A 25,059-nucleotide genomic window follows, 5' to 3' on the forward strand; every position below is an offset into this window, starting at 1 on the left:
TGCTTAGGGTCGTTGTCTTGTTGGAAGGTGATCCTTCGCCCCCATCTGAGATCCTGAGCGCTCTGGAGCAGGTTTTCATCACGGAGCTCTCTCTACTTTGCTCCATTCATCTTTCCCTCGATCCTGACTTGTCTCCCAGTCCCTGCCGCTGAAAAATATCCCCACAGCATGATGCTGCCACCACCATGCTTCACCGTAGGGATGGTGCCAGGTTTCCTTCAGACCTCAAACATCCCCGTAGAGACCTGAAAACAGCTGTGCAGCGACGCTCCCCATCCAACCTGACAGAGCTGGAGAGGATCTGGAGAGAAGAATGGGAGAACATCTTCAAATACAGGTGTGCCAATCTTGTAGCGTCATACCCAAGAAGACTCGAGGCTGTTTTCACTGGCAAACGTGCTTCAACAAAGTACTGAGTAAAGGGTCTGAATACTTATGTAATTGTGATATTGCAAAAAATGACAACAACAAAAAAGTTTCTGCTTTGTCATTATGGGTTATTGTGTGTAGATTGATGAGGGTGGGAAAACTATCGAATCAAATTTAGAATAAGGCTGTATCGTAACAGAATGTGGAAAAAGTCAAAGGGTCGGAATACTTTCCGAATGCACTGTATGACAAATCCAGCTCCAAACCAGCCATAGCTGGCTAATCTTTTGAATATGGAATAGGCCTAGTAAAAGAAAAATGTCAACAGAACATTAGCTAGCCAGATGAGGTTCGCATGCTAGCTAGCTTCGCTGACAGTGGTCAGTGCCCTTTTTGCTAATGTTTATCAACTTCACGTGGAAATTCCCACACCCACTTCGTGAATAGGTATACGCAGCTTTCGTCATTCTTCAAAAGTGTAACCTAAACGTGCACATCCTTAGCAAATTCTATAATAACTGAGTCACATTATTCGTAATTATGAGGTAGGCATTAAGCCGTCTCCATGGCTCTGTGTCTCTTATTGATTGATTGATTAATTGTACATCTGTTGGTTCCAGACTTTGTTGGGGAGCCATGAGCCGTCGTCCGTCCAGCTGTGGGTATCCTACAACCGTCAGCCAATGAAAGCCGCACAGTTCATGACCCGCCACCCAATCACAGTGAGTCTCCAGGTCTGCTCCGCTACACCAGAACATCTTCTCTGTGGCTCCCAGTAGACTCCTAGTCCAGAGAACAAACCTGTCACTGTATCGTTGATGAAACTGGGGAAATGTATTTGTAAGGAAATGCTATGCTATGTAGCTAATATGTCGTTGACAGCTCAACATGAGTCAGAAATCACAGAAAATACTGTAAGCAAGTCAGTTAAGAACAAATTCTTATTTTCAATGACGGTCTAGGAACAGTGGGTTAACTGCCTGTTCAGGGGCAGAACAACAGAGCTCCTTGTCAGCTCGGGGGTTTGAACTTGCAACCTTCCGGTTACTAGTCCAGCGCTCTAACCACTAGGCTACCCTGCCGCCCCCACTAGGCTACTCCACTCACAGTAAAAAGCTGTCAATTCCATGACACTATTTATCTTACAAATGTACATGTTTTTGTCTAACAAAAGTTTAATTCTAATCATCAGCTTTTAGTTGTGAGAGAATCACCCCTCTTGTTCTTAATACTAATGCCCTACACAAATAAGGAAAACTGCGCCTCTCTTCTTCTCCTGCAGGAGTACTACATCGCTGATGCTTCGGAGGACCAGGTGTTTGTTTGCGTCAACCACGTCAACAACGTCACCCACCTGTACATCTCAGACACCCAGGGCCTGTCCTTCTCCCTGTCCCTGGAGAATGTGCTGTACTACAGCCCAGACGGTTCTGGCAGCCACACCCTGATCAGGTTGGCAGGGTGTTCCTAGTCAACCAATCTTCGATTGCACCATTTTGTGTCAGGCCGGCCCAGCGCTAACCCATCTGCTTGATCTATTAACTAATCATGGGTTGCACATTTTTGTTTCAGCCCAGCGCTAACCCATTAGATTCTTCTAATCGACTTATCACCATGGTTAGTGGCGTGTTAGTGCTGGCCCAGAACCAAAATGTGCACTCCTTTGGTGTGTCCCCCAGGAATAGATTTGGAAACGGCAGTGTTCTGGATGCGAGATCTGGGTTCAGATAGTATTTGAAAGATACCAATACAACATAATCAAAAGAAAAGTCCCAAAAGTGCAAACCTGCCCATGTGACACTCCAGGCAGGCACAATCAATCGGCCAAAGCATTTAAAATGTATCACATTTTTAAAAAACTATTTGAACCCAAGTCTAAAATATGTTGACGTGACTCACAGTTAAGGCATCCTAATTAGTAGGCTGCCTTCAGAGATATGTAGTGTCTTGCTTGGAACAAACGTAACAGAACTCACTTTGATCAACCAAACCTTCCTTGATCAAATACACACGCCCTTTGATCAAGTATAGCCACTTTGATCAAACGCACCCACCCATTTTGAAGGGGAGATGAGAGGAGGCTGTTCGACCAGAGCTACATCTGATCAGGGACCTCCTGGTGTGCATTCCTCGTGACCACGCTGAGTCCGCTCGAGTGGCTGTCTTCTCCTCCGTGTTGGTAAACAACAGCAGGTCATTTGCGTGTGTTTACATCCCAGTGACCTGGATCCTGGATGTTTAAGTCCCTGTTGTCATGGCGCTGCAGTGTAGCGTAGTGCGTCCAGGGCCTGTAATTATTCAAATGACGGCGTTCCCAACACGTCTCGAGCTGCCAGGAGATGTGATGAGAGCAGCTTGATAGTGAGGCGACCTCACGACACGAGCTGACCTCACGACACGAGCTGACCTCACGACACGAGCTGACCTCACGACACGAGCTGACCTCACGACACGAGCTGACCTCACGACACGAGCTGACCACGTGTTTCCTTTGGCCAACATAGCCACAACACTGAACATGATACTGTGTTGTTTTTTATGCTAATCGTGTGTCTGTGTGTGTGCGCGCACGCATCTGTCTGTGTGTGTGTACCTCCGCCTGTCTGTGTGTGTGTACCTACGCCTGTCTGTGTGTGTGTACCTCCGCCTGTCTCTGTGTGTGTGTGTGTGTGTGTGTGTACCTCCGCCTGTCTGTGTGTGTGTGTGTACCTCCGCCTGTCTGTGTGTGTGTACCTCCGCCTGTCTGTGTGTGTGTGTGTGTGTGTGTGTGTACCTCCGCCTGTCTGTGTGTGTGTACCTCCGCCTGTCTGTGTGTGTGTGTGTACCTCCGCCTGTCTGTGTGTGTGTGTACCTCCGCCTGTCTGTGTTTGTGTACCTCTGCCTCTCTGTGTGTGTGTGTACCTCCGCCTGTCTGTGTTTGTGTACCTCCGCCTGTCTGTGTTTGTGTACCTCCCCCTGTCTGTGTTTGTGTACCTCCCCCTGTCTGTGTTTGTGTACCTCCCCCTGTCTGTGTTTGTGTACCTCCCCCTGTCTGTGTTTGTGTACCTCCCCCTGTCTGTGTTTGTGTACCTCCCCCTGTCTGTGTTTATGTACCTCCGCCTGTCTGTGTTTGTGTACCTCCGCCTGTCTGTGTTTGTGTACCTCCGCCTCTCTGTGTTTGTGTACCTCCGCCTCTCTGTGTTTGTGTACCTCCGCCTCTCTGTGTTTGTGTACCTCCGCCTGTCTGTGTTTGTGTACCTCCGCCTGTCTGTGTTTGTGTACCTCCGCCTCTCTGTGTTTGTGTACCTCCGCCTGTCTGTGTTTGTGTACCTCCCCTGTCTGTGTTTGTGTACCTCCGCCTGTCTGTGTTTGTGTACCTCCGCCTGTCTGTGTTTGTGTACCTCCGCCTGTCTGTGTTTGTGTACCTCCGCCTGTCTGTGTTTGTGTACCTCCGCCTCTCTGTGTTTGTGTACCTCCGCCTCTCTGTGTTTGTGTACCTCCGCCTCTCTGTGTTTGTGTACCTCCGCCTCTCTGTGTTTGTGTACCTCCGCCTGTCTGTGTTTGTGTACCTCCGCCTCTCTGTGTTTGTGTACCTCCGCCTCTCTGTGTTTGTGTACCTCCGCCTGTCTGTGTGTGTGTACCTCCGCCTGTCTGTGTTTGTGTACCTCCGCCTGTCTGTGTTTGTGTACCTCCGCCTCTCTGTGTTTGTGTACCTCCGCCTCTCTGTGTTTGTGTACCTCCGCCTGTCTGTGTTTGTGTACCTCCGCCTGTCTGTGTTTGTGTACCTCCGCCTGTCTGTGTTTGTGTACCTCCCCCTGTCTGTGTTTGTGTACCTACGCCTGTCTGTGTTTGTGTACCTCCGCCTGTCTGTGTTTGTGTACCTCCGCCTGTCTGTGTTTGTGTACCTCCGCCTGTCTGTGTTTGTGTACCTCCGCTTGTCTGTGTTTGTGTACCTCCGCCTGTCTGTGTTTGTGTACCTCCGCCTGTCTGTGTTTGTGTACCTCCCCCTGTCTGTGTTTGTGTACCTCCGCATGTCTGTGTTTGTGTACCTCCGCCTGTCTCTGTGTGTGTACCTCGTCCTGTCTGTGTGTGTCTTTCATCCCAGGTACTTTGCCAGCGAGCCCTTTGCTGACCTGCACCGCGTGGAGGGTCTGCGCGGCGTCTTTGTGGCCACGCTCATCAACGGCTCGCTCAGCGAGGACAACATGCGCTCTGTAATCACCTTCGACAAGGGGGGCACCTGGGAACTGCTGCAGGCCCCCTCCGCCGATAGCCTGGGAGGAACACTGGACTGCCAGGTAGCTAGCTAGCTGTTACAATAACATCTGACCCGGTGTCAGTGGTTAGAGAAAACGTCCACCTACACCCCGGTGGGTTTCCCCTAACCACTGATACAGGATACTGCTGCCAGCTTCAGCAAGGGCGACATCCTGCTTACGGACATCAACAACAGGATTAAGATTAGGGCTGTTCCATGGCAAAAATGAAAACACGAGGCAGACCAAACTCTTTGGTCCTTTAAAAACCTGCTGGATGTAAAATATTGGCTGCTGTAGCTTAGAAAATAAATCCAGGTGACTCTGGATGACAACATAATGATGTTTGTTTCCAACATTAAGGCTGTTTTCCTAAATAATTGAAATGTGCCTTGTGTTTTGTTTCCTTTCCGCGGTACTAGCGAGTGTCGTGATATTGGCATCGTCACGGCCCTAATTAAGATCTGCCCAAGATGCCCACTGTTCGCTCTTGTTAATGTAGTCATGTCTGACGGGAGGGGAAGAGCCAATAAAGCAGATGTCTTAGCAGAATTGAATTCTGTTGTTGTTGACGTCTGTAAGCAGGAAGTTGCCCTTTTGTGTTTTATGCTGTCATTGAGTCTCTGAGGCTCTGGGTCCTTTGAGGAAGGGATTGGCAGCTGGGTAATATGAACCTACATTAGGGATTAGGAACAACAGCCATGAGGATACACAGTGTGTGTTTTCATTCTAAAGGGGAAGTGGGTTTGGGTGTAAACAGTTGTTTTGTTTGGTGTTAGAAAGTGGCCGTGTCCCTTGCACGAAAATGTTCTGGATAAGAAGGTCTAAATTACTATATTTTAAATGTAGATCCACTTCTTAGAAAATAGTATTATAATTTTGATTTATTTATTGAGGGTTTTGTCAGAGAGATTGCTGTCTCCAATGATCTAACACTTCTCTCTCTCACTCCATCTCTCCCTCCACAACACCTCTCCATCCCTCCCTCCATCCCCCTCTCCTCTCTAATCCTCCCTCCATCCATCACTCTTCTATACCCTCTGGGTATTTCTCTTTCCCCATCCTCTCCCTCTATCCCCATCCTCTCCCTCTTTCCTCTTCCTCTCTCCCCCATCCTCTCCCTCTCTCCCTCTATCCCCATCCTCTCCCTCTTTCCTCTTCCTCTCTCCCCCATCCTCTCCCTCTTTCCTCTTCCTCTCTCCCTCTATCCCCCATCCTCTCCCTCTTTCCTCTCCCTCTCTCCCCCATCCTCTCCCTCTTTCCTCTTCCTCTCTCCCTCTATCCCCCATCCTCTCCCTCTTTCCTCTCCCTCTCTCCCTCTATCCCCCATCCTCTCCCTCTCTCCCTCTATCCCCCATCCTCTCCCTCTCTCCCTCTATCCCCATCCTCTCCCTCTTTCCCCATCCTCTCCCTCTATCCCCATCCTCTCCCTCTTTCCCCATCCTCTCCCTCTATCCCCATCCTCTCCCTCTTTCCCCAACCTCTCCCTCTATCCCCATCCTCTCCCTCTATCCCCATCCTCTCCCTCTATCCCCATCCTCTCCCTCTATCCCCATCCTCTCCCTCTATCCCCATCCTCTCCCTCTCCCTCTATCCCCCATCCTCTCCCTCTATCCCCCATCCTCTCCCTCTATCCCCCATCCTCTCCCTCTATCCCCATCCTTTCCCTCTATCCCCCATCCTTTCCCTCTATCCCCATCCTTTCCCTCTATCCCCATCCTTTCCCTCTATCCCCATCCTTTCCCTCTATCCCCATCCTTTCCATATATCCCCATCCTCTCCCTCTATCCCCCATCCTCTCCCTCTATCCCCCATCCTCTCCCTCTATTCCCCCATCCTCTCCCTCTATCCCTCCATCCTCTCCCCTCTATCCCTCCATCCTCTTCCTCTATCCCTCCATCCTTTCCCCCATCCTCTCCCCCTCTCCCTCTATCCTCTCCCTCTATCCCTCATCCTCTCCATCTCTCTCATCCTGTCCCTCCCTCTCCCTCTATCCCTCATCCTCTCCCTCTATCCCTCATCCTCTCCCTCCCTCTCCCTCTATCCATAATCCTCTCCCTCTATCCCTCATCCTCTCCCCCATCCCTCATCCTCCCTATATCCTCTCTCCCTCCATTCTTGCCCTCTATCCCTCATCCTCTCCCTCTGTCCCCCATCCTCCCTCTATCCCTCTATCCCTCATCCTCTCCCTCCACCTCTCCCTCTATCCCTCCATCCTCTCCCTCTATCCCTCATCCTCTCCCTCTATCCCTCATCCTCTCCCTCTATCCCTCATCCTCTCCCTCTATCCCTCATCCTCTCCATCTATCTCTCATCATGTCCCTCCCTCTCCCCATCCTCTCTCTCTATCCCTCTATCCCTCATCCTCTCCCTTTATCCCTCATATTCTCCCTCTCTCCCTCATCCTCTCCCTCTCATCCTCTCCCTCCTCCCTCCCTCCCTCATCCTGTCCCTCCCTCTCTCTGTAGCTCTCAAAGGGCTGCTCCCTCCACCTGGCCCAGCGTTGGAGCCAGCTTCTCAACATTCAGCTGCGCAGGATGCCCGTACTGTCCAAGGAATCAGCACCAGGGCTCATCATGGCCACAGGTGGGGAGGCTAGCATCATACAACTACTGTTTATTTACAATAAAAACATTATATAGATGTATTTATTTTTCTCAGATATTTTCTGATTTCATGAGAGAGAGAGAGAGAGAGAGAGAGAGAGAGAGAGAGAGAGAGAGAGAGAGAGAGAGAGAGAGAGAGAGAGAGAGAGAGAGAGAGAGAGAGAGAGAGAGAGAGAGAGAGAGAGAGAGAGAGAGAGAGAGAGAGAGAGAGAGAGAGAGAGAGAGAGAGAGAGAGAGAGAGAGAGAGAGAGAGAGAGAGAGAGAGAGAGAGAGAGATTGTGTCAAAGGGAACCCATACCGGTACTGACAACGTGTGCCAGAGGGCTTCGGTACTGACAACGTGTGCCAGAGGGCTTCGGCATTACCACTCGCCAGGCCACAGAATGACTATTTCTGTGGCGAACACATGACTTCCCTTGTGGTGGTGCAACGTCTGCTATTGCCTGATCTGATGGAGAGGACCACTTCCTCCATCAGTCAATCACACACTTAGAGTGTCTAGAGAAGCTGCAGAGTCTCTCCTTCCTGCTCCTTTGTCTGTGTCTGTTTTATTTATTTTTTGAACCATTATTTATTCAGGCAATTCAGTTGAGAGCAAATTCTTATTTACAGTGTGTGTGTGTTTGAATTTTCCTGAGTGCGTGTGTTCATGGTTTGGGAATGTGTGCATGCGTGTTAGTAACTGCGTGTACTCAAGTCAGAGCAATAGCTTTTGACCGGGGCTAAACTAGGACCAGCTGGACACATTCATTGTGTTTAATCCACGGAAAGTGTCTCTCTGTCTCTACATCCTCTGCCTGCTTCGCGGAGTACATCAATTTTCTTTGTATCTGTGCGGTGTCTGGAAGGAGAAAGAAGCATCTACACCATGTGAGCCACTAAACCTAACGAAATGGTTAGGAGAGAACTCCCACAGGGAGAAGTACAGGGAGAGAGGTGCGCTGAGGAGACACTGTGCCCTTCACGTCCGTGTTATCGCTTACACACAGATGCGCTAATTACTTCTGCCTCGCCCAGCGGGGACACACACACACACACACACACACACACACACACACACACACACACACACACACACACACACACACACACACACACACACACACACACACACACACACACACACACACACACACACACACCGTCTTTCTCTTTGTGTGGACCCAGCCAGCCACACACAACCAACCTTCCCACGCGGCCTGTCAGGGGGAACCGTTTGTTTTGTGACTTGTTCCTGTGACATTTCTTCATTTGTAAAAAGCACCGTTGATATGGCCTCCAAGAACAACAGTCGTTAGTGGTGGTGCCCGGGAGGAGAGCGGTGCAACATGGCCGTCTACATCCACATAGGATAAATAGATCTGTGACGTTACACTCCTTGGGGCCTTCCCCCTAGAATGACGACAGACTGATTTGATTTGATCCATTCTTATAGGTTCATCACATGGTAAGGAATATTGATGTTGACAATTCAGCATACTGGAGCGTAACTTTTCTGATCTCAAGCATCTGCTTCACAACCCTGGAGGGACTCTCTCCCTATATAGAGCCGCCCAGCTATATGCCACAGTTTCTCTATGGCTGCGCCTCAAATGGCATCCTGTTCCCTGTATAGTGAGCTACTTCTGCTCTGTTGTCGGCTTTGTGTGCTCTGGACTGGCCACTGTGCTTGGTTGTGTCCCACATTGCACGGTACCTTATTCCCTATGCATCTGCTTCACTACTTTTGACCAAGGCCCATAGGGCTTTTGGTCAAGATCAGTGCCCTATGTAGTGAATAGGGTGCTATTTGGAACAAAGCCTGGGATACTGCTGGGACTGGAGACCACCTGAAGCTGCAGTAGTGTTCCTACTGGATCCCCCTCTGTGTGAATAGTTTAATTCATCACCTCCTCTCACACAGCCGTTCCACTGATCATCCCGTGTCTGTCTCCTGCAGGTTCTGTGGGCAAGAACCTGGCCAACAAGCCCAACGTGTATGTGTCCAGCAGTGCTGGGGCCAGATGGAGAGAGGTCAGTGTGTGTCTGTGTGTGTGCTTTGTTGTCGTGTATGTGTGTGTGTGTGTGTGCCATAAATGTAACTATGCACATGATGAGCTATAAATCATGACATTGGTTATTGTTGGATGTTTCCTGCCTCTGCTACCCACTCATACCAGAGGGTTTCTGTGGAGATCTTAGCCACAATGCTGAATGCCCAGCGTAGGACACTTTCCTCCACAGTATATTACTCATCAACCACAAACATGGTGCTGCAGTTATTTAGAGCCACACTCTGTAAGACGTGAGTACAATTCCAAGACTGAGGAGCCCTCTAAGACATAAACAATGGAGCAGAAGCACCCGGAACATTTTCACATGCTCTTGATGCCTATGGTGTGACATTCCACGAGAGCAGTATTAGACTTTTAATTATTCTTTTTTTAAACATACTTTTAATCTGAACATAGTATTACCTCATTTAAGTGTCTCGACGAGCAAAATACTTTTGGTAATAATACGGCCTGACAGTTGTACTAGTCTCTTATTGTAGCTATATAAATTGACCAGCAATCTTACAGACTGCGGCTTTAATGATTGTTCTTTACATTTCCCCTTCTCAAGGCGCTGGCCGGTCCTCACTTCTACACGTGGGGTGACCACGGCGGTATCCTCATGGCCATCGCCCAGGGGGGCTCCACCACACACCTCAAGTGAGTCTCACAACTGTCCTAAATAACACCCATATCTCCCATGTTAGAACAACACAGTGTATCTCCCCCTCATTACACACCCCTCTACCCCCACCTGCAGCTCTGCCCTGAGTCGTTGACTTTCAGTCTGCTTACCTCCTCAAATAAAGGTTCAATGAATTGTACCCTTTTCAACCCACTGTGTCACTGCCAACCCAATCAGTACTGTGCTGGCTCAGAAATATTACTTTCACATTTGTCCTTTCCAGCCCGGTTCCAGGTACTACAGTACAGTGGGATATGTAACCAGGCCAATGTACTACAGCCTGGCTTGGCTCAGTAGTGTAAAAAGCATATAAATATTGTAACCATGCTAGTGTTGATCTCCATACGGTCTCTGTTGGCCCTGCTATAGACTAGCATCCTGTTCAGGTGGTGTACTTGCTGCCTCACGCTGCAGAATCAGTAGATTTGCCATTCTGACTCGAACAAGGCGGCAGAAAGCCTAGTGGTTAGTGTTGGGCCAGTAACCGAAAGGTTGCATCGAATCCCCGAGCTGACAAGGTAAAAATCTGCCATTCTGCCCCTGAACAAGGCAGTTAACCCACTGTTCCCCGGTAGGCCGTCATTGTAAATAAGAATTTGTTCTCAACTGACTTGCCTAGTTAAATAAAGGGTCATTAAAATGATACAAATGAAAGGCTACTTACCTACTGTCTCTCTGTGTCTCAGGTTCAGTACCAATGAGGGGGAGACGTGGACAGACTTCCGTTTCTCTGACAGGGAGGTGTATGTCTACCAGCTGCTGACGGAGCCGGGGGAGAAGAGCACCATCTTTACCGTCTTCGGCTCCTACGCCGACCAGAGACACAGCTGGCTCATCCTGCAGGTCAACGCCAGCGACGTGCTCGGTGAGGGGACTCTCACGATATTACTGGGCAGAAGTCATGACTGAATTATCCTCAGCCCGGGTGCTTTTGCGTGTGTCTGTCTCGTCCATTTTCACAATGCCAATAAGAAGCACCATCTATTAGGCCAGAGTCTCACTGAGGGTGTGTGTTTGTGTATTCGTGTGTGTCCCCGCTTATGTCCCCATGCTACTGTAATAGAATATGATCCAATTCCAAATGAAGTATTTAAAGTGTGTATGTGTCTCTTCAGGCGTGCCGTGCGCCGAGGGAGACTACAAGCGCTGGTCCCCGTCAGACGAGCGGGGAAACGACTGCCTTCTGGGTAGTGAGATGGTGTACAAGCGCCGCACGCCCCACGCCACCTGCTTCAACGGGGAAGACTTTGACCGGCCCGTCACCGTATCCAACTGCTCCTGCACACGCCAGGACTACGAGTGGTGAGACTCTCCTTTCCCAGCCCGTGTCCAATCCCATATCCGCCCTTTGCCTCTACCCCTAAAACCATCTACCCCTAAAACCATCTACCCCTAAAACCATCTACCCCTAAAACCATCTACCCCTAAGCACCTCATATCGATCTGAAAGGATTGGATAGCTGCTGTCTCGAAAGGTAACAGCTCCACCTGTTAAGCTAGGAATAGGTGGAATGTTTCTCCCTGACTTACAACTCTGCTATCCTTTCAGAGTAGGGGCAAGGGGTTGATTGGAATTAGGCAACAGTCTTTCCCCACTCATCTCTAGCTGTTCATAGTTTGATAGTCAGGTAGGCTAACATTGGGTCTCTCCGTCTCTCTCTCTCCATCTAATCTCTCTCGCTCTCTCTCCGCCTCGCTCTCTTATCACCCTCCTCTCTCTCCTTTTATCTCTCTCAGTGACTATGGCTTCAAGCTGAGCGAGGACCTGTCCCTCCAGGTGTGCCTGCCCGACCCCGAGTTCTCGGGGAACCTCTACGCCCCTCCCGTGCCCTGCCCCGTTGGCACTACCTACCGTCGCAGTACGGGGTAAGTCAATATCCCTTTAGTATTAACATATTGTCTCTTCATCAGAAACCAGGCTTTGCCCTTCTAATAATGATAGGCTTTTTCCTTTTTGTTAAGGTGACTCCACACATTGAGGGTCAAGGCCTTGCAATGTGGATGGGTCAGGATTATATGACCTAGCTGAGCTGAAGGGTTTCAGGGTTTCGAGCTGACTTCATAGTGTCCCAAATGGGCCCCGGTCAAAATTAGTGCACTTTAAAGGGAATAGGGTACCATTTGGGATGCAGCCATAAAGGTTGAGATACATATGGCTTATAAAAACAAATGGCATTACCTAGTGTGTCAGTCTTCACCTCAATCTTATATGATTTGTTTTTACTGCCGCAAGGAGACGACCATTAAATATCAGCATGATTCATGATGAATAGGATATGCACACTATGCAAATGGCATCCTTTATGGTCATGAGGGGAACTGTCTTTGTTCTTCTTTTGTGCTATTGGGAAGAGAAAGGAGTGGCGTCACTCTATTATATAGCCCTCAGTTATCATGGAGAACAGCCCCACCTAGTGTCATAAGGAGAGAAATGTCCCAGCAAAATCTTGACAAACACTGCGTGTACAAATCATTTAGAACACCTTCCTGATGTTGAGTTGCAACCCCCCCTTTGCCCTCAGAACAGCCTCAATTCGTCGGGGCAGGGACTCTACAAGTTGTCGAAAGCTTCCCACGGGGATGTTGGCCCATGTTGACTCCAATTATTCCCTGTTGTGTCAAGTTGGCTGAATGTCCTTTGGGTGGTGGACCATTGTTGATACACACAGGAAACTGTTGAGCGTGAAAAACCCAGGAGCGTTGCAGTTCTTGACACAAACCGCTGCGCTTCGCCCCTACTACCATACCCCCTTCAAAAGCCCCTACTACCATACCCCCTTCAAAAGCCCCTACTACCATACCCCCTTCAAAAGCCCCTACTACCATACCCCCTTCAAAAGCCCCTACTACCATACCCACTTCAAAAGCCCCTACAACCATACCCCCTTCAAAAGCCCCTACTACCATACCCACTTCAAAAGCCCCTACAACCATACCCACTTCAAAGGCCCCTACTACCATACCCACTTCAAAAGCCCCTACAACCATACCCACTTCAAAAGCCCCTACAACCATACCCCCTTCAAAAGCCCCTACTACCATACCCACTTCAAAAGCCCCTACTACCATACCCACTTCAAAAGCCCCTACAACCATACCCCCTTCAAAGGCCCCTACAACCATACCCCTTCAAAAGCCCCTACTACCATACCCACTTCAAAAGCCCCTACTACCATACCCCCTTCAAAAGCCCCTACCCCCTTCAAAGGCCCCTACTACCATACCCCCTTCAAAAGCCCCTACAACCATACCCACTTCAAAAGCCCCTACAACCATACCCCCTTCAAAAGCCCCTACTACCATACCCACTTCAAAAGCCCCTACTACCATACCCCTTCAAAAGCCCCTACCCCTTCAAAGGCCCCTACTACCATACCCCCTTCAAAAGCCCCTACCCCCTTCAAAGGCCCCTACTACCATACCCCCTTCAAAAGCCCCTACTACCATACCCCCTTCAAAAGCCCCTACCCCTTCAAAGGCCCCTACTACCATACCCCCTTCAAAAGCCCCTACTACCATACCCCCTTCAAAAGCCCCTACCCCCTTCAAAGGCCCCTACTACCATACCCCCTTCAAAAGCCCCTACTACCATACCCCCTTCAAAAGCCCCTACCCCCTTCAAAGGCCCCTACTACCATACCCCCTTCAAAGGCACTTAGATCTTTTGTCTTTCCCACTCACCCTCTGGCACACAGACACAATCCATGTCTCTCTTAACAATCCTTCTTTAACCCGTCTCCTCACCTCCATCTACTCTGATTGAAGTGGATTTAACAAGGGACATCGATAAGGGATCATAGCTTTCCACTGGTCAGTCTGTCATGGTCAGAGCAGGTGTTCTTAATGTTTTGTACACTCAGTGTATATCTAATGGGCAACATGTAAGCATGTTGTTCTCCTCGTTTACTACGCATAACTACGCATAAGATACACTGTATTACACCAATTGTTGTACACATACTCTTGTTGTGATATTGGGTGGTGGGTGTTTGTCTGTCCATGTTGTTTGTGTGTTTCTCTCTCTCAGGTACAGGAAGGTGTCTGGGGACAGCTGTAGTGGAGGCGATGTAGAAGCCAGACTGGATGGAGAGATGCTCCCCTGTCCTGTAGGAGGTAAGCCTCCCCTCTCTTTAAATTAAGAAACCATTATTGGAAACGTTTAGCCTTCTAGATCACAATGAATAAGAGACCCCTGAATGAATGAATGAATAAGCAACCCCTGAATGAATAAATAAGCAACCCCTGAATGAATGAATGAATAAGAGACCCCTGAATGAATGAATGAATAAGAGACCCCTGAATGAATGAATAAATAAGCAACCCCTGAATGAATGAATAAGAGACCCCTGAATGAATGAATAAGAGACCCCTGAATGAATGAATAAGAGACCCCTGAATGAATGAATAAGAGACCCCTGAATGAATGAATAAGAGACCCCTGAATGAATGAATAAGAGACCCCTGAATGAATGAATAAGAGACCCCTGAATGAATGAATAAGCAACCCCTGAATGAATGAATAAGAGACCCCTGAATGAATGAATAAGCAACCCCTGAATGAATGAATAAGCAACCCCTGAATGAATGAATGAATAAGAGACCCCTGAATGAATGAATAAGCAACCCCTGAATGAATGAATAAGCAACCCCTGAATGAATGAATAAGCAACCCCTGAATGAATGAATAAGAGACCCCTGAATGAATGAATAAGCAACCCCTGAATGAATGAATAAGCAACCCCTGAATGAATGAATGAATAAGAGACCCCTGAATGAATGAATAAGCAACCCCTGAATGAATGAATGAATGAATGAATGAATAAGAGACCCCTGAATGAATGAATGAATAAGAGACCCCTGAATGAATGAATAAGCAACCCCTGAATGAATGAATAAGCAACCCCTGAATGAATGAATAAGCAACCCCTGAATGAATGAATAAGCAACCCCTGAATGAATGAATAAGCAACCCCTGAATGAATGAATAAGAGACCCCTGAATGAATGAATAAGCAACCCCTGAATGAATGAATAAGCAACCCCTGAATGAATAAGCAACCCCTGAATGAATGAATAAGCAACCCCTGAATGAATGAATAAGCAACCCCTGAATGAATGAATAAGAGACCCCTGAATGAATGAATAAGCGACCCCTGAATGAATGAATAAGCAACCCCTGAATGAATGAATAAGCGACCCCTGAATGAATGAATAAGAGACCCCTGAATGAATGAATAAGCAACCCCTGAATGAATGAATAAGCAACCCCTGAATGAATGAATAAGCAACCCCTGAATGAATGAATAAGATACCCCTGAATGAATGAATGAATAAGAGACCCCTGAATGAATGAATAAGCAACCCCTGAATTAATGAATAAGCAACCCCTGAATGAATGAATAAGCAACCCCTGAATGAATGAATAAGAGACCCCTGAATGAATGAATAAGAGACCCCTGAATGAATGAATAAGAGACCCCTGAATGAATGAATAAGAGACCCCTGAATGAATGAATAAGAGACCCCTGAATGAATGAATAAGCAACCCCTGAATGAATGAATAAGCAACCCCTGAATGAATGAATAAGCAACCCCTGAATGAATGAATAAGCAACCCCTGAATGAATGAATGAATGAATAAGAGACCCCTGAATGAATGAATAAGAGACCCCTGAATGAATGAATAAGAGACCCCTGAATGAATGAATAAGCAACCCCTGAATGAATGAATAAGCAACCCCTGAATGAATGAATAAGCAACCCCTGAATGAATGAATAAGCAACCCCTGAATGAATGAATAAGCAACCCCTGAATGAATGAATGAATAAGAGACCCCTGAATGAATGAATAAGAGACCCCTGAATGAATGAATAAGAGACCCCTGAATGAATGAATAAGAGACCCCTGAATGAATGAATAAGCAACCCCTGAATGAATGAATAAGCAACCCCTGAATGAATGAATAAGCAACCCCTGAATGAATGAATAAGCAACCCCTGAATGAATGAATAAGCAACCCCTGAATGAATGAATAAGCAACCCCTGAATGAATGAATAAGCAACCCCTGAATGAATGAATAAGCAACCCCTGAATGAATGAATAAGCAACCCCTGAATGAATGAATAAGCAACCCCTGAATGAATGAATAAGCAACCCCTGAATGAATGAATAAGCGACCCCTGAATGAATGAATAAGAGACCCCTGAATGGATGAATAAGCAACCCCTGAATGAATGAATAAGAGACCCCTGAATGAATGAATAAGAGACCCCTGAATGAATGAATAAGAGACCCCTGAATGAATGAATAAGAGACCCCTGAATGAATGAATAAGAGACCCCTGAATGAATGAATAAGAGACCCCTGAATGAATGAATAAGAGACCCCTGAATGAATGAATGAATAAGAGACCCCTGAATGAATGAATGAATAAGAGACCCCTGAATGAATGAATAAGCAACCCCTGAATGAATGAATAAGCAACCCCTGAATGAATGAATAAGCAACCCCTGAATGAATGAATAAGCAACCCCTGAATGAATGAATAAGCAACCCCTGAATGAATGAATGAATAAGCAACCCCTGAATGAATGAATAAGAGACCCTGAATGAATGAATAAGAGACCCTGAATGAATGAATGAATAATGAATGAATAAGAGACCCCTGAATGAATGAATAATGAATAAGACCCCTGAATGAATGAATAAGAGACCCTGAATGAATGAATAAGCAACCCCTGAATGAATGAATAAGCAACCCCTGAATGAATGAATAAGCAACCCCTGAATGAATGAATAAGCAACCCCTGAATGAATGAATAAGCAACCCCTGAATGAATGAATGAATAAGAGACCCCTGAATGAATGAATAAGAGACCCCTGAATGAATGAATAAGAGACCCCTGAATGAATGAATGAATAAGAGACCCCTGAATGAATGAATAAGCAACCCCTGAATGAATGAATAAGCAACCCCTGAATGAATGAATAAGCAACCCCTGAATGAATGAATAAGCAACCCCTGAATGAATGAATAAGCAACCCCTGAATGAATGAATAAGCAACCCCTGAATGAATGAATAAGCAACCCCTGAATGAATGAATAAGCAACCCCTGAATGAATGAATAAGCAACCCCTGAATGAATGAATAAGCGACCCCTGAATGAATGAATAAGCGACCCCTGAATGAATGAATAAGCGACCCCTGAATGAATGAATAAGAGACCCCTGAATGAATGAATAAGAGACCCCTGAATGAATGAATGAATAAGAGACCCCTGAATGAATGAATGAATAAGAGACCCCTGAATGAATGAATGAATAAGAGACCCCTGAATGAATGAATGAATAAGAGACCCCTGAATGAATGAATAAGAGACCCCTGAATGAATGAATAAGAGACCCCTGAATGAATGAATAAGAGACCCCTGAATGAATGAATGAATAAGAGACCCCTGAATGAATGAATGAATAAGAGACCCCTGAATGAATGAATAAGAGACCCCTGAATGAATGAATAAGCAACCCCTGAATGAATGAATAAGCAACCCCTGAATGAATGAATAAGCAACCCCTGAATGAATGAATAAGCAACCCCTGAATGAATGAATAAGCAACCCCTGAATGAATGAATAAGCGACCCCTGAATGAATGAATAAGAGACCCCTGAATGAATGAATGAATGAATAAGAGACCCCTGAATGAATGAATAAGCAACCCCTGAATTAATGAATAAGCAACCCCTGAATGAATGAATAAGCAACCCCTGAATGAATGAATAAGCGACCCCTGAATGAATGAATAAGAGACCCCTGAATGAATGAATAAGAGACCCCTGAATGAATGAATAAGAGACCCCTGAATGAATGAATAAGAGACCCCTGAATGAATGAATGAATAAGAGACCCCTGAATGAATGAATAAGAGACCCCTGAATGAATGAATAAGAGACCCCTGAATGAATGAATAAGCGACCCCTGAATGAATGAATAAGCAACCCCTGAATGAATGAATAAGCAACCCCTGAATGAATGAATAAGCAACCCCTGAATGAATGAATAAGCAACCCCTGAATGAATGAATAAGCAACCCCTGAATGAATGAATAAGCAACCCCTGAATGAATGAATAAGCAACCCCTGAATGAATGAATAAGCAACCCCTGAATGAATAAATAAGCAACCCCTGAATGAATGAATAAGCAACCCCTGAATGAATGAATAAGCAACCCCTGAATGAATGAATAAGCAACCCCTGAATGAATGAATAAGCAACCCCTGAATGAATGAATAAGCAACCCCTGAATGAATGAATAAGCAACCCCTGAATGAATGAATAAGAGACCCCTGAATGAATGAATAAGAGACCCCTGAATGAATGAATAAGAGACCCCTGAATGAATGAATAAGAGACCCCTGAATGAATGAATAAGAGACCCCTGAATGAATGAATAAGAGACCCCTGAATGAATGAATAAGAGACCCCTGAATGAATGAATGAATAAGAGACCCCTGAATGAATGAATGAATAAGAGACCCCTGAATGAATGAATGAATGAATAAGAGACCCCTGAATGAATGAATAAGAGACCCCTGAATGAATGAATAAGAGACCCCTGAATGAATGAATAAGCAACCCCTGAATGAATGAATAAGCAACCCCTGAATGAATGAATGAATAAGCAACCCCTGAATGAATGAATAAGCAACCCCTGAATGAATGAATGAATAAGCAACCCCTGAATGAATGAATAAGCAACCCCTGAATGAATGAATAAGCAACCCCTGAATGAATGAATAAGCAACCCCTGAATGAATGAATAAGCAACCCCTGAATGAATGAATGAATAAGCAAACCCTGAATGAATGAATAAGCAACCCCTGAATGAATGAATAAGCAACCCCTGAATGAATGAATAAGCAACCCCTGAATGAATGAATAAGCAACCCCTGAATGAATGAATAAGCAACCCCTGAATGAATGAATAAGCAACCCCTGAATGAATGAATAAGCAACCCCTGAATGAATGAATGAATAAGAGACCCCTGAATGAATGAATAAGCAACCCCTGAATGAATGAATGAATGAATGAATGAATAAGAGACCCCTGAATGAATGAATAAGCAACCCCTGAATGAATGAATAAGCAACCCCTGAATGAATGAATGAATAAGAGACCCCTGAATGAATTAATAAGAGACCCCTGAATGAATGAATAAGCAACCCCTGAATGAATGAATAAGAGACCCCTGAATGAATGAATAAGAGAACCCTGAATGAATAAGAGACCCCTGAATGAATGAATAAGAGACCCCTGAATGAATTAATGAATAAGAGACCCCTGAATGAATGAATAAGATACCCCTGAATGAATGAATAAGAGACACCTGAATGAATGAATAAGCAACCCCTGAATGAATGAATGAATAAGCAACCCCTGAATGAATGAATAAGCAACCCCTGAATGAATGAATAAGAGACCCCTGAATGAATGAATAAGAGACTCCTGAATGAATGAATAAGAGACCCCTGAATGAATGAATAAGAGACCCCTGAATGAATGAATAAGAGACCCCTGAATGAATGAATAAGAGACCCCTGAATGAATGAATAAGAGAACCCTGAATGAATAAGAGACCCCTGAATGAATGAATAAGAGACCCCTGAATGAATTAATGAATAAGAGACCCCTGAATGAATGAATAAGAGACCCCTGAATGAATGAATGAATAAGAGACACCTGAATGAATGAATAAGAGACCCCTGAATGAATGAATAAGAGACCCCTGAATGAATGAATAAGAGACACCTGAATGAATGAATGAGAGATACTCTACTCTGAGATTCTTGATATACTGGGTTCACAAATACTTTACCTTGTAAATGCCATTATGGAAAGGGGAGACTCTCACAAGGATGTTCTCGGTTTTGCTCTACGTCCCCCACAAATATCAAGGGTCTCGTCTGACGTTAACCCATAGAAATATGGAGGCCCTTTTATGGTAACAGAAACAAGGGGTTAAATGTGTCCAAAAAAGATGTATATTTCCTGAGCTTTCTTATATCTCTTAGATACAGGACAGACACTTCAAAACAGTATTATTCCTTAGGATTTATTTTTTGCCTTTTTATGAATGTGTTATTCACTGCATTTCTATGGGCTTTAGTAGTAAAGGCCACATTCAGTATTTTATCCAATTATTTTGGGGAGGGATACCTAAAGGGCCTAAAAATCATAATCAAATAGCTAAATGATCCATTGAATTACTATTTTAAAACAATTCCATATGTTACCTTTGGGTCGTGGGTCATGACGGGTTTATTTGGTATGGGCCACACAGTTGTAACTTTTTTGCTAGACCTTATTTGAGGCAAAATATACTTTTAGTCACATATTATGGGGTGAATTTAGTTAAAGATAGAAAGGTTAGTCCCAGCAGTAGATCATCGGCTATAGCAACAACACACGTAAGTTAGACCTCGGGGACAATAGCTGCTGTGACTGGTTGTAGGGATCCAAAAAGCAAATAAACAAATAACTATTTGTGAATTCATGAAAAGTGAAATTACTCACATTTTATACATGAAAACATATGTTTGGGTGAACTTTAATTTCCCTGAGGGGAAATTGTTTTAGACATGCATTACTGCTGTATGCAAAATAAATACTGTCGTATGCATTACTGCTGTATGCAAAATAAATACTGTCGTATGCATTACTGCTGTATGCAAAATAAATACTGTCGTATGCATTACTGCTGTATGCAAAATAAATACTGTCGTATGCATTACTGCTGTATGCAAAATAAATACTGTCGTATGCATTACTGCTGTATGCAAAATAAATACTGTCGTATGCATTACTGCTGTATGCAAAATAAATACTGTCGTATGCATTACTGCTGTATGCAAAATAAATACTGTCGTATGCATTACTGCTGTATGCAAAATAAATACTGTCGTATGCATTACTGCTGTATGCAAAATAAATACTGTCGTATGCATTACTGCTGTATGCAAAATAAATACTGTCGTATGCATTACTGCTGTATGCAAAATAAATACTGTCGTATGCATTACTGCTGTATGCAAAATAAATACTGTCGTATGCATTACTGCTGTATGCAAAATAAATACTGTCGTATGCATTACTGCTGTATGCAAAATAAATACTGTCGTATGCATTACTGCTGTATGCAAAATAAATACTGTCGTATGCATTACTGCTGTATGCAAAATAAATACTGTCGTATACACAGCTGGATACAAAATAAATACTGTCGTATACACAGCTGCATACAAAATAAATACTGTCGTATACACAGCTGGATACAAAATAAATACTGTCGTATACACAGCTGGATACAAAATAAATACTGTCGTATACACAGCTGGATACAAAATAAATACTGTCGTATACACAGCTGGATACAAAATAAATACTGTCGTATACACAGCTGGATACAAAATAAATACTGTCGTATACACAGCTGGATACAAAATAAATACTGTCGTATACACAGCTGGATACAAAATAAATACTGTCGTATACACAGCTGGATACAAAATAAATACTGTCGTATACACAGCTGGATACAAAATAAATACTGTCGTATACACAGCTGGATACAAAATAAATACTGTCGTATACACAGCTGGATACAAAATAAATACTGTCGTATACACAGCTGGATACAAAATAAATACTGTCGTATACACAGCTGGATACAAAATAAATACTGTCGTATACACAGCTGGATACAAAATAAATACTGTCGTATACACAGCTGGATACAAAATAAATACTGTCGTATACACAGCTGGATACAAAATAAATACTGTCGTATACACAGCTGGATACAAAATAAATACTGTCGTATACACAGCTGGATACAAAATAAATACTGTCGTATACACAGCTGGATACAAAATAAATACTGTCGTATACACAGCTGGATACAAAATAAATACTGTCGTATACACAGCTGGATACAAAATAAATACTGTCGTATACACAGCTGGATACAAAATAAATACTGTCGTATACACAGCTGGATACAAAATAAATACTGTCGTATACACAGCTGGATACAAAATAAATACTGTCGTATACACAGCTGGATACAAAATAAATACTGTCGTATACACAGCTGGATACAAAATAAATACTGTCGTATACACAGCTGGATACAAAATAAATACTGTCGTATACACAGCTGGATACAAAATAAATACTGTCGTATACACAGCTGGATCCAAATAAATACTGTCGTATACACAGCTGGATACAAAATAAATACTGTCGTATACACAGCTGGATACAAAATAAATACTGTCGTATACACAGCTGGATACAAAATAAATACTGTCGTATACACAGCTGGATACAAAATAAATACTGTCGTATACACAGCTGGATACAAAATAAATACTGTCGTATACACAGCTGGATACAAAATAAATACTGTCGTATACACAGCTGGATACAAAATAAATACTGTCGTATACACAGCTGGATACAAAATAAATACTGTCGTATACACAGCTGGATACAAAATAAATACTGTCGTATACACAGCTGGATACAAAATAAATACTGTCGTATACACAGCTGGATACAAAATAAATACTGTCGTATACACAGCTGGATACAAAATAAATACTGTCGTATACACAGCTGGATACAAAATAAATACTGTCGTATACACAGCTGGATACAAAATCAAAAGCAATTTGTTGAGTTTTTCTTACCAGTTGTTACTCTTCACATGGCTATAGATTAGAATGAATTGTATTAAGTGTTTTTTCCCACCTGGTCTTCTCCAGAGAGTAATGAGTTCATCCTGTACGCTGTGAGGAACTCCATCCACCGCTATGACCTGGCCACAGGGACCGACCAGGCCCTGCCCCTCTCTGGTCTCCGCGAGGCCGTGGCCCTGGACTTTGACTACGAAAGGAACTGCCTCTACTGGGCCGACATCTCGCTGGACACCATACAGGTCAGGGCCTTCACAGAAGGCACTCAGCTGTAACCATGACTTACCCTATTCCCTATATAAGTACATTGCTTGTGTACTATATAGGGAATAAAGTACCATTTAAGACACAAAATCTATCCTGTACACACTTCTGAGACCAAAAGTACATTGTGTATTGTGATTAGTGAAAAGTATGTACACACTCCCTCCCTGTCCTCCCCCTCCAGAGGCTTTGTCTGAACGGCAGTACGGGACAGGAAGTGATCGTGAGGAAAGACCTGCAGAATGTGGAGGCCCTCACCTTTGACCCCATCAGCAGGCTGCTTTACTGGGTGGATGCCGGAGCGCAGAGGATTGAGGTAAACATGAGGAACAGGGATTTGTCCAATATTTGAGAGATACTGAACAAAAATATAAATGCACTGTTCCCCGGGCGCTGAAGACGTGGATGTGGATTAAGGCAGCTCCCCACACCTCTGATTCAGAGTGGCTGTGTTAAATGGGGAAGATGTGGATTAAGGCAGCTCCCCACACCTCTCTGATTCAGAGTGGCTGTGTTAAATGGGGAAGATGTGGATTAAGGCAGCTCCCCACACCACTCTGATTCAGAGGGGCTGTGTTAAATGGGGAAGATGTGGATTAAGGCAGCTCCCCACACCTCTCTGATTCAGAGGGGCTGTGATAAATGGGGAAGATGTGGATTAAGGCTTCTCCCCACACCTCTCTGATTCAGAGGGGCTGTGTTAAATGGGGAAGATGTGGATTAAGGCAGCTCCCCACACCACTCTGATTCAGAGGGGCTGTGTTAAATGGGGAAGATGTGGATTAAGGCAGCTCCCCACACCTCTCTGATTCAGAGGGGCTGTGTTAAATAGGGAAGATGTGGATTAAGGCAGCTCCCCACACCTCTCTGATTCAGAGTTGCTGTGTTAAATGGGGAAGATGTGGATTAAGGCAGCTCCCCACACCACTCTGATTCAGAGGGGCTGTGTTAAATGGGGAAGATGTGGATTAAGGCAGCTCCCCACACCACTCTGATTCAGAGGGGCTGTGTTAAATGGGGAAGATGTGGATTAAGGCAGCTCCCCACACCTCTCTGATTCAGAGGGGCTGTGTTAAATGGGGAAGATGTGGATTAAGGCAGCTCCCCACACCTCTCTGATTCAGAGGGGCTGTGTTAAATGGGGAAGATGTGGATTAAGGCAGCTCCCCACACCTCTCTGATTCAGAGGGGCTGTGTTAAATGGGGAAGATGTGGATTAAGGCAGCTCCCCACACCTCTCTGATTCAGAGTGGCTGTGTTAAATGGGGAAGATGTGGATTAAGGCAGCTCCCCACACTTCTCTGATTCAGAGTGGCTGTGTTAAATGGGGAAGATGTGGATTAAGGCAGCTCCCCACACCTCTCTGATTCAGAGGGGCTGTGTTAAATGGGGAAGATGTGGATTAAGGCAGCTCCCCACACCACTCTGATTCAGAGGGGCTGTGTTAAATGGGGAAGATGTGGATTAAGGCAGCTCCCCACCACTCTGATTCAGAGGGGCTGTGTTAAATGGGGAAGATGTGGATTAAGGCAGCTCCCCACACCACTCTGATTCAGAGGGGCTGTGTTAAATGGGGAAGATGTGGATTAAGGCAGCTCCCCACACCTCTCTGATTCAGAGTGGCTGTGTTAAATGGGGAAGATGTGGATTAAGGCAGCTCCCCACACCACTCTGATTCAGAGGGGCTGTGTTAAATGGGGAAGATGTGGATTAAGGCAGCTCCCCACACCACTCTGATTCAGAGGGGCTGTGTTAAATGCGGGAAGACACATTTCAGTTGAATAAATTGTTGGACAACTGACTAGGTTTCTCTACATGTACAAAGTACCCATTGTCCCCGCAAATGACTTGGTACTGGTAATTTTAAATTAAATTTTAAAATTTTTAATACAAAATTGAAAAACCTAATTTATTTGTCATTATGGGTTATTGTCTGTAGATTTGTTTTCTTTGATGAGGAACAAACACCATTTTTAATACATTTTTTAGAATAAGGCTCTCACCTAACAAAATGTGGGAAACTTCAGGGGCTCTGAATACTTTTGGAATGCACTGTATCCTTTTCTCTCCATCTTATTGAAGCCTTGTTTCATTTATATTTATATCCTCA

The 25,059-nt window shown here is 44.9% G+C and overlaps 1 protein-coding gene across 2 annotated transcripts in view; it reads left to right on the forward strand.

The window, feature by feature from the left end:
* Positions 1-25,059, forward strand: part of LOC123992863 (sortilin-related receptor-like) — a 77,882-nt gene that overhangs the window by 32,847 nt on the left and 19,976 nt on the right. For both annotated transcript variants that reach the window (XR_006831322.1, XM_046294435.1), the window contains exons 7-18: positions 990-1,091; positions 1,652-1,821; positions 4,454-4,646; positions 7,073-7,190; positions 9,150-9,223; positions 9,815-9,903; positions 10,615-10,793; positions 11,044-11,230; positions 11,666-11,794; positions 13,956-14,041; positions 22,755-22,927; positions 23,134-23,265. Coding sequence is in view for 1 of the 2 variants with exons in the window: in XM_046294435.1 (XP_046150391.1) it covers positions 990-1,091; positions 1,652-1,821; positions 4,454-4,646; positions 7,073-7,190; positions 9,150-9,223; positions 9,815-9,903; positions 10,615-10,793; positions 11,044-11,230; positions 11,666-11,794; positions 13,956-14,041; positions 22,755-22,927; positions 23,134-23,265 (1,632 nt within the window). In the remaining variant the exon portion in view is untranslated. The remainder of the gene's footprint in view (positions 1-989; positions 1,092-1,651; positions 1,822-4,453; positions 4,647-7,072; positions 7,191-9,149; positions 9,224-9,814; positions 9,904-10,614; positions 10,794-11,043; positions 11,231-11,665; positions 11,795-13,955; positions 14,042-22,754; positions 22,928-23,133; positions 23,266-25,059) is intronic.

Source organism: Oncorhynchus gorbuscha, linkage group LG13, assembly GCF_021184085.1.
Source record: "Oncorhynchus gorbuscha isolate QuinsamMale2020 ecotype Even-year linkage group LG13, OgorEven_v1.0, whole genome shotgun sequence".
NCBI lineage: Eukaryota > Metazoa > Chordata > Actinopteri > Salmoniformes > Salmonidae > Oncorhynchus > Oncorhynchus gorbuscha.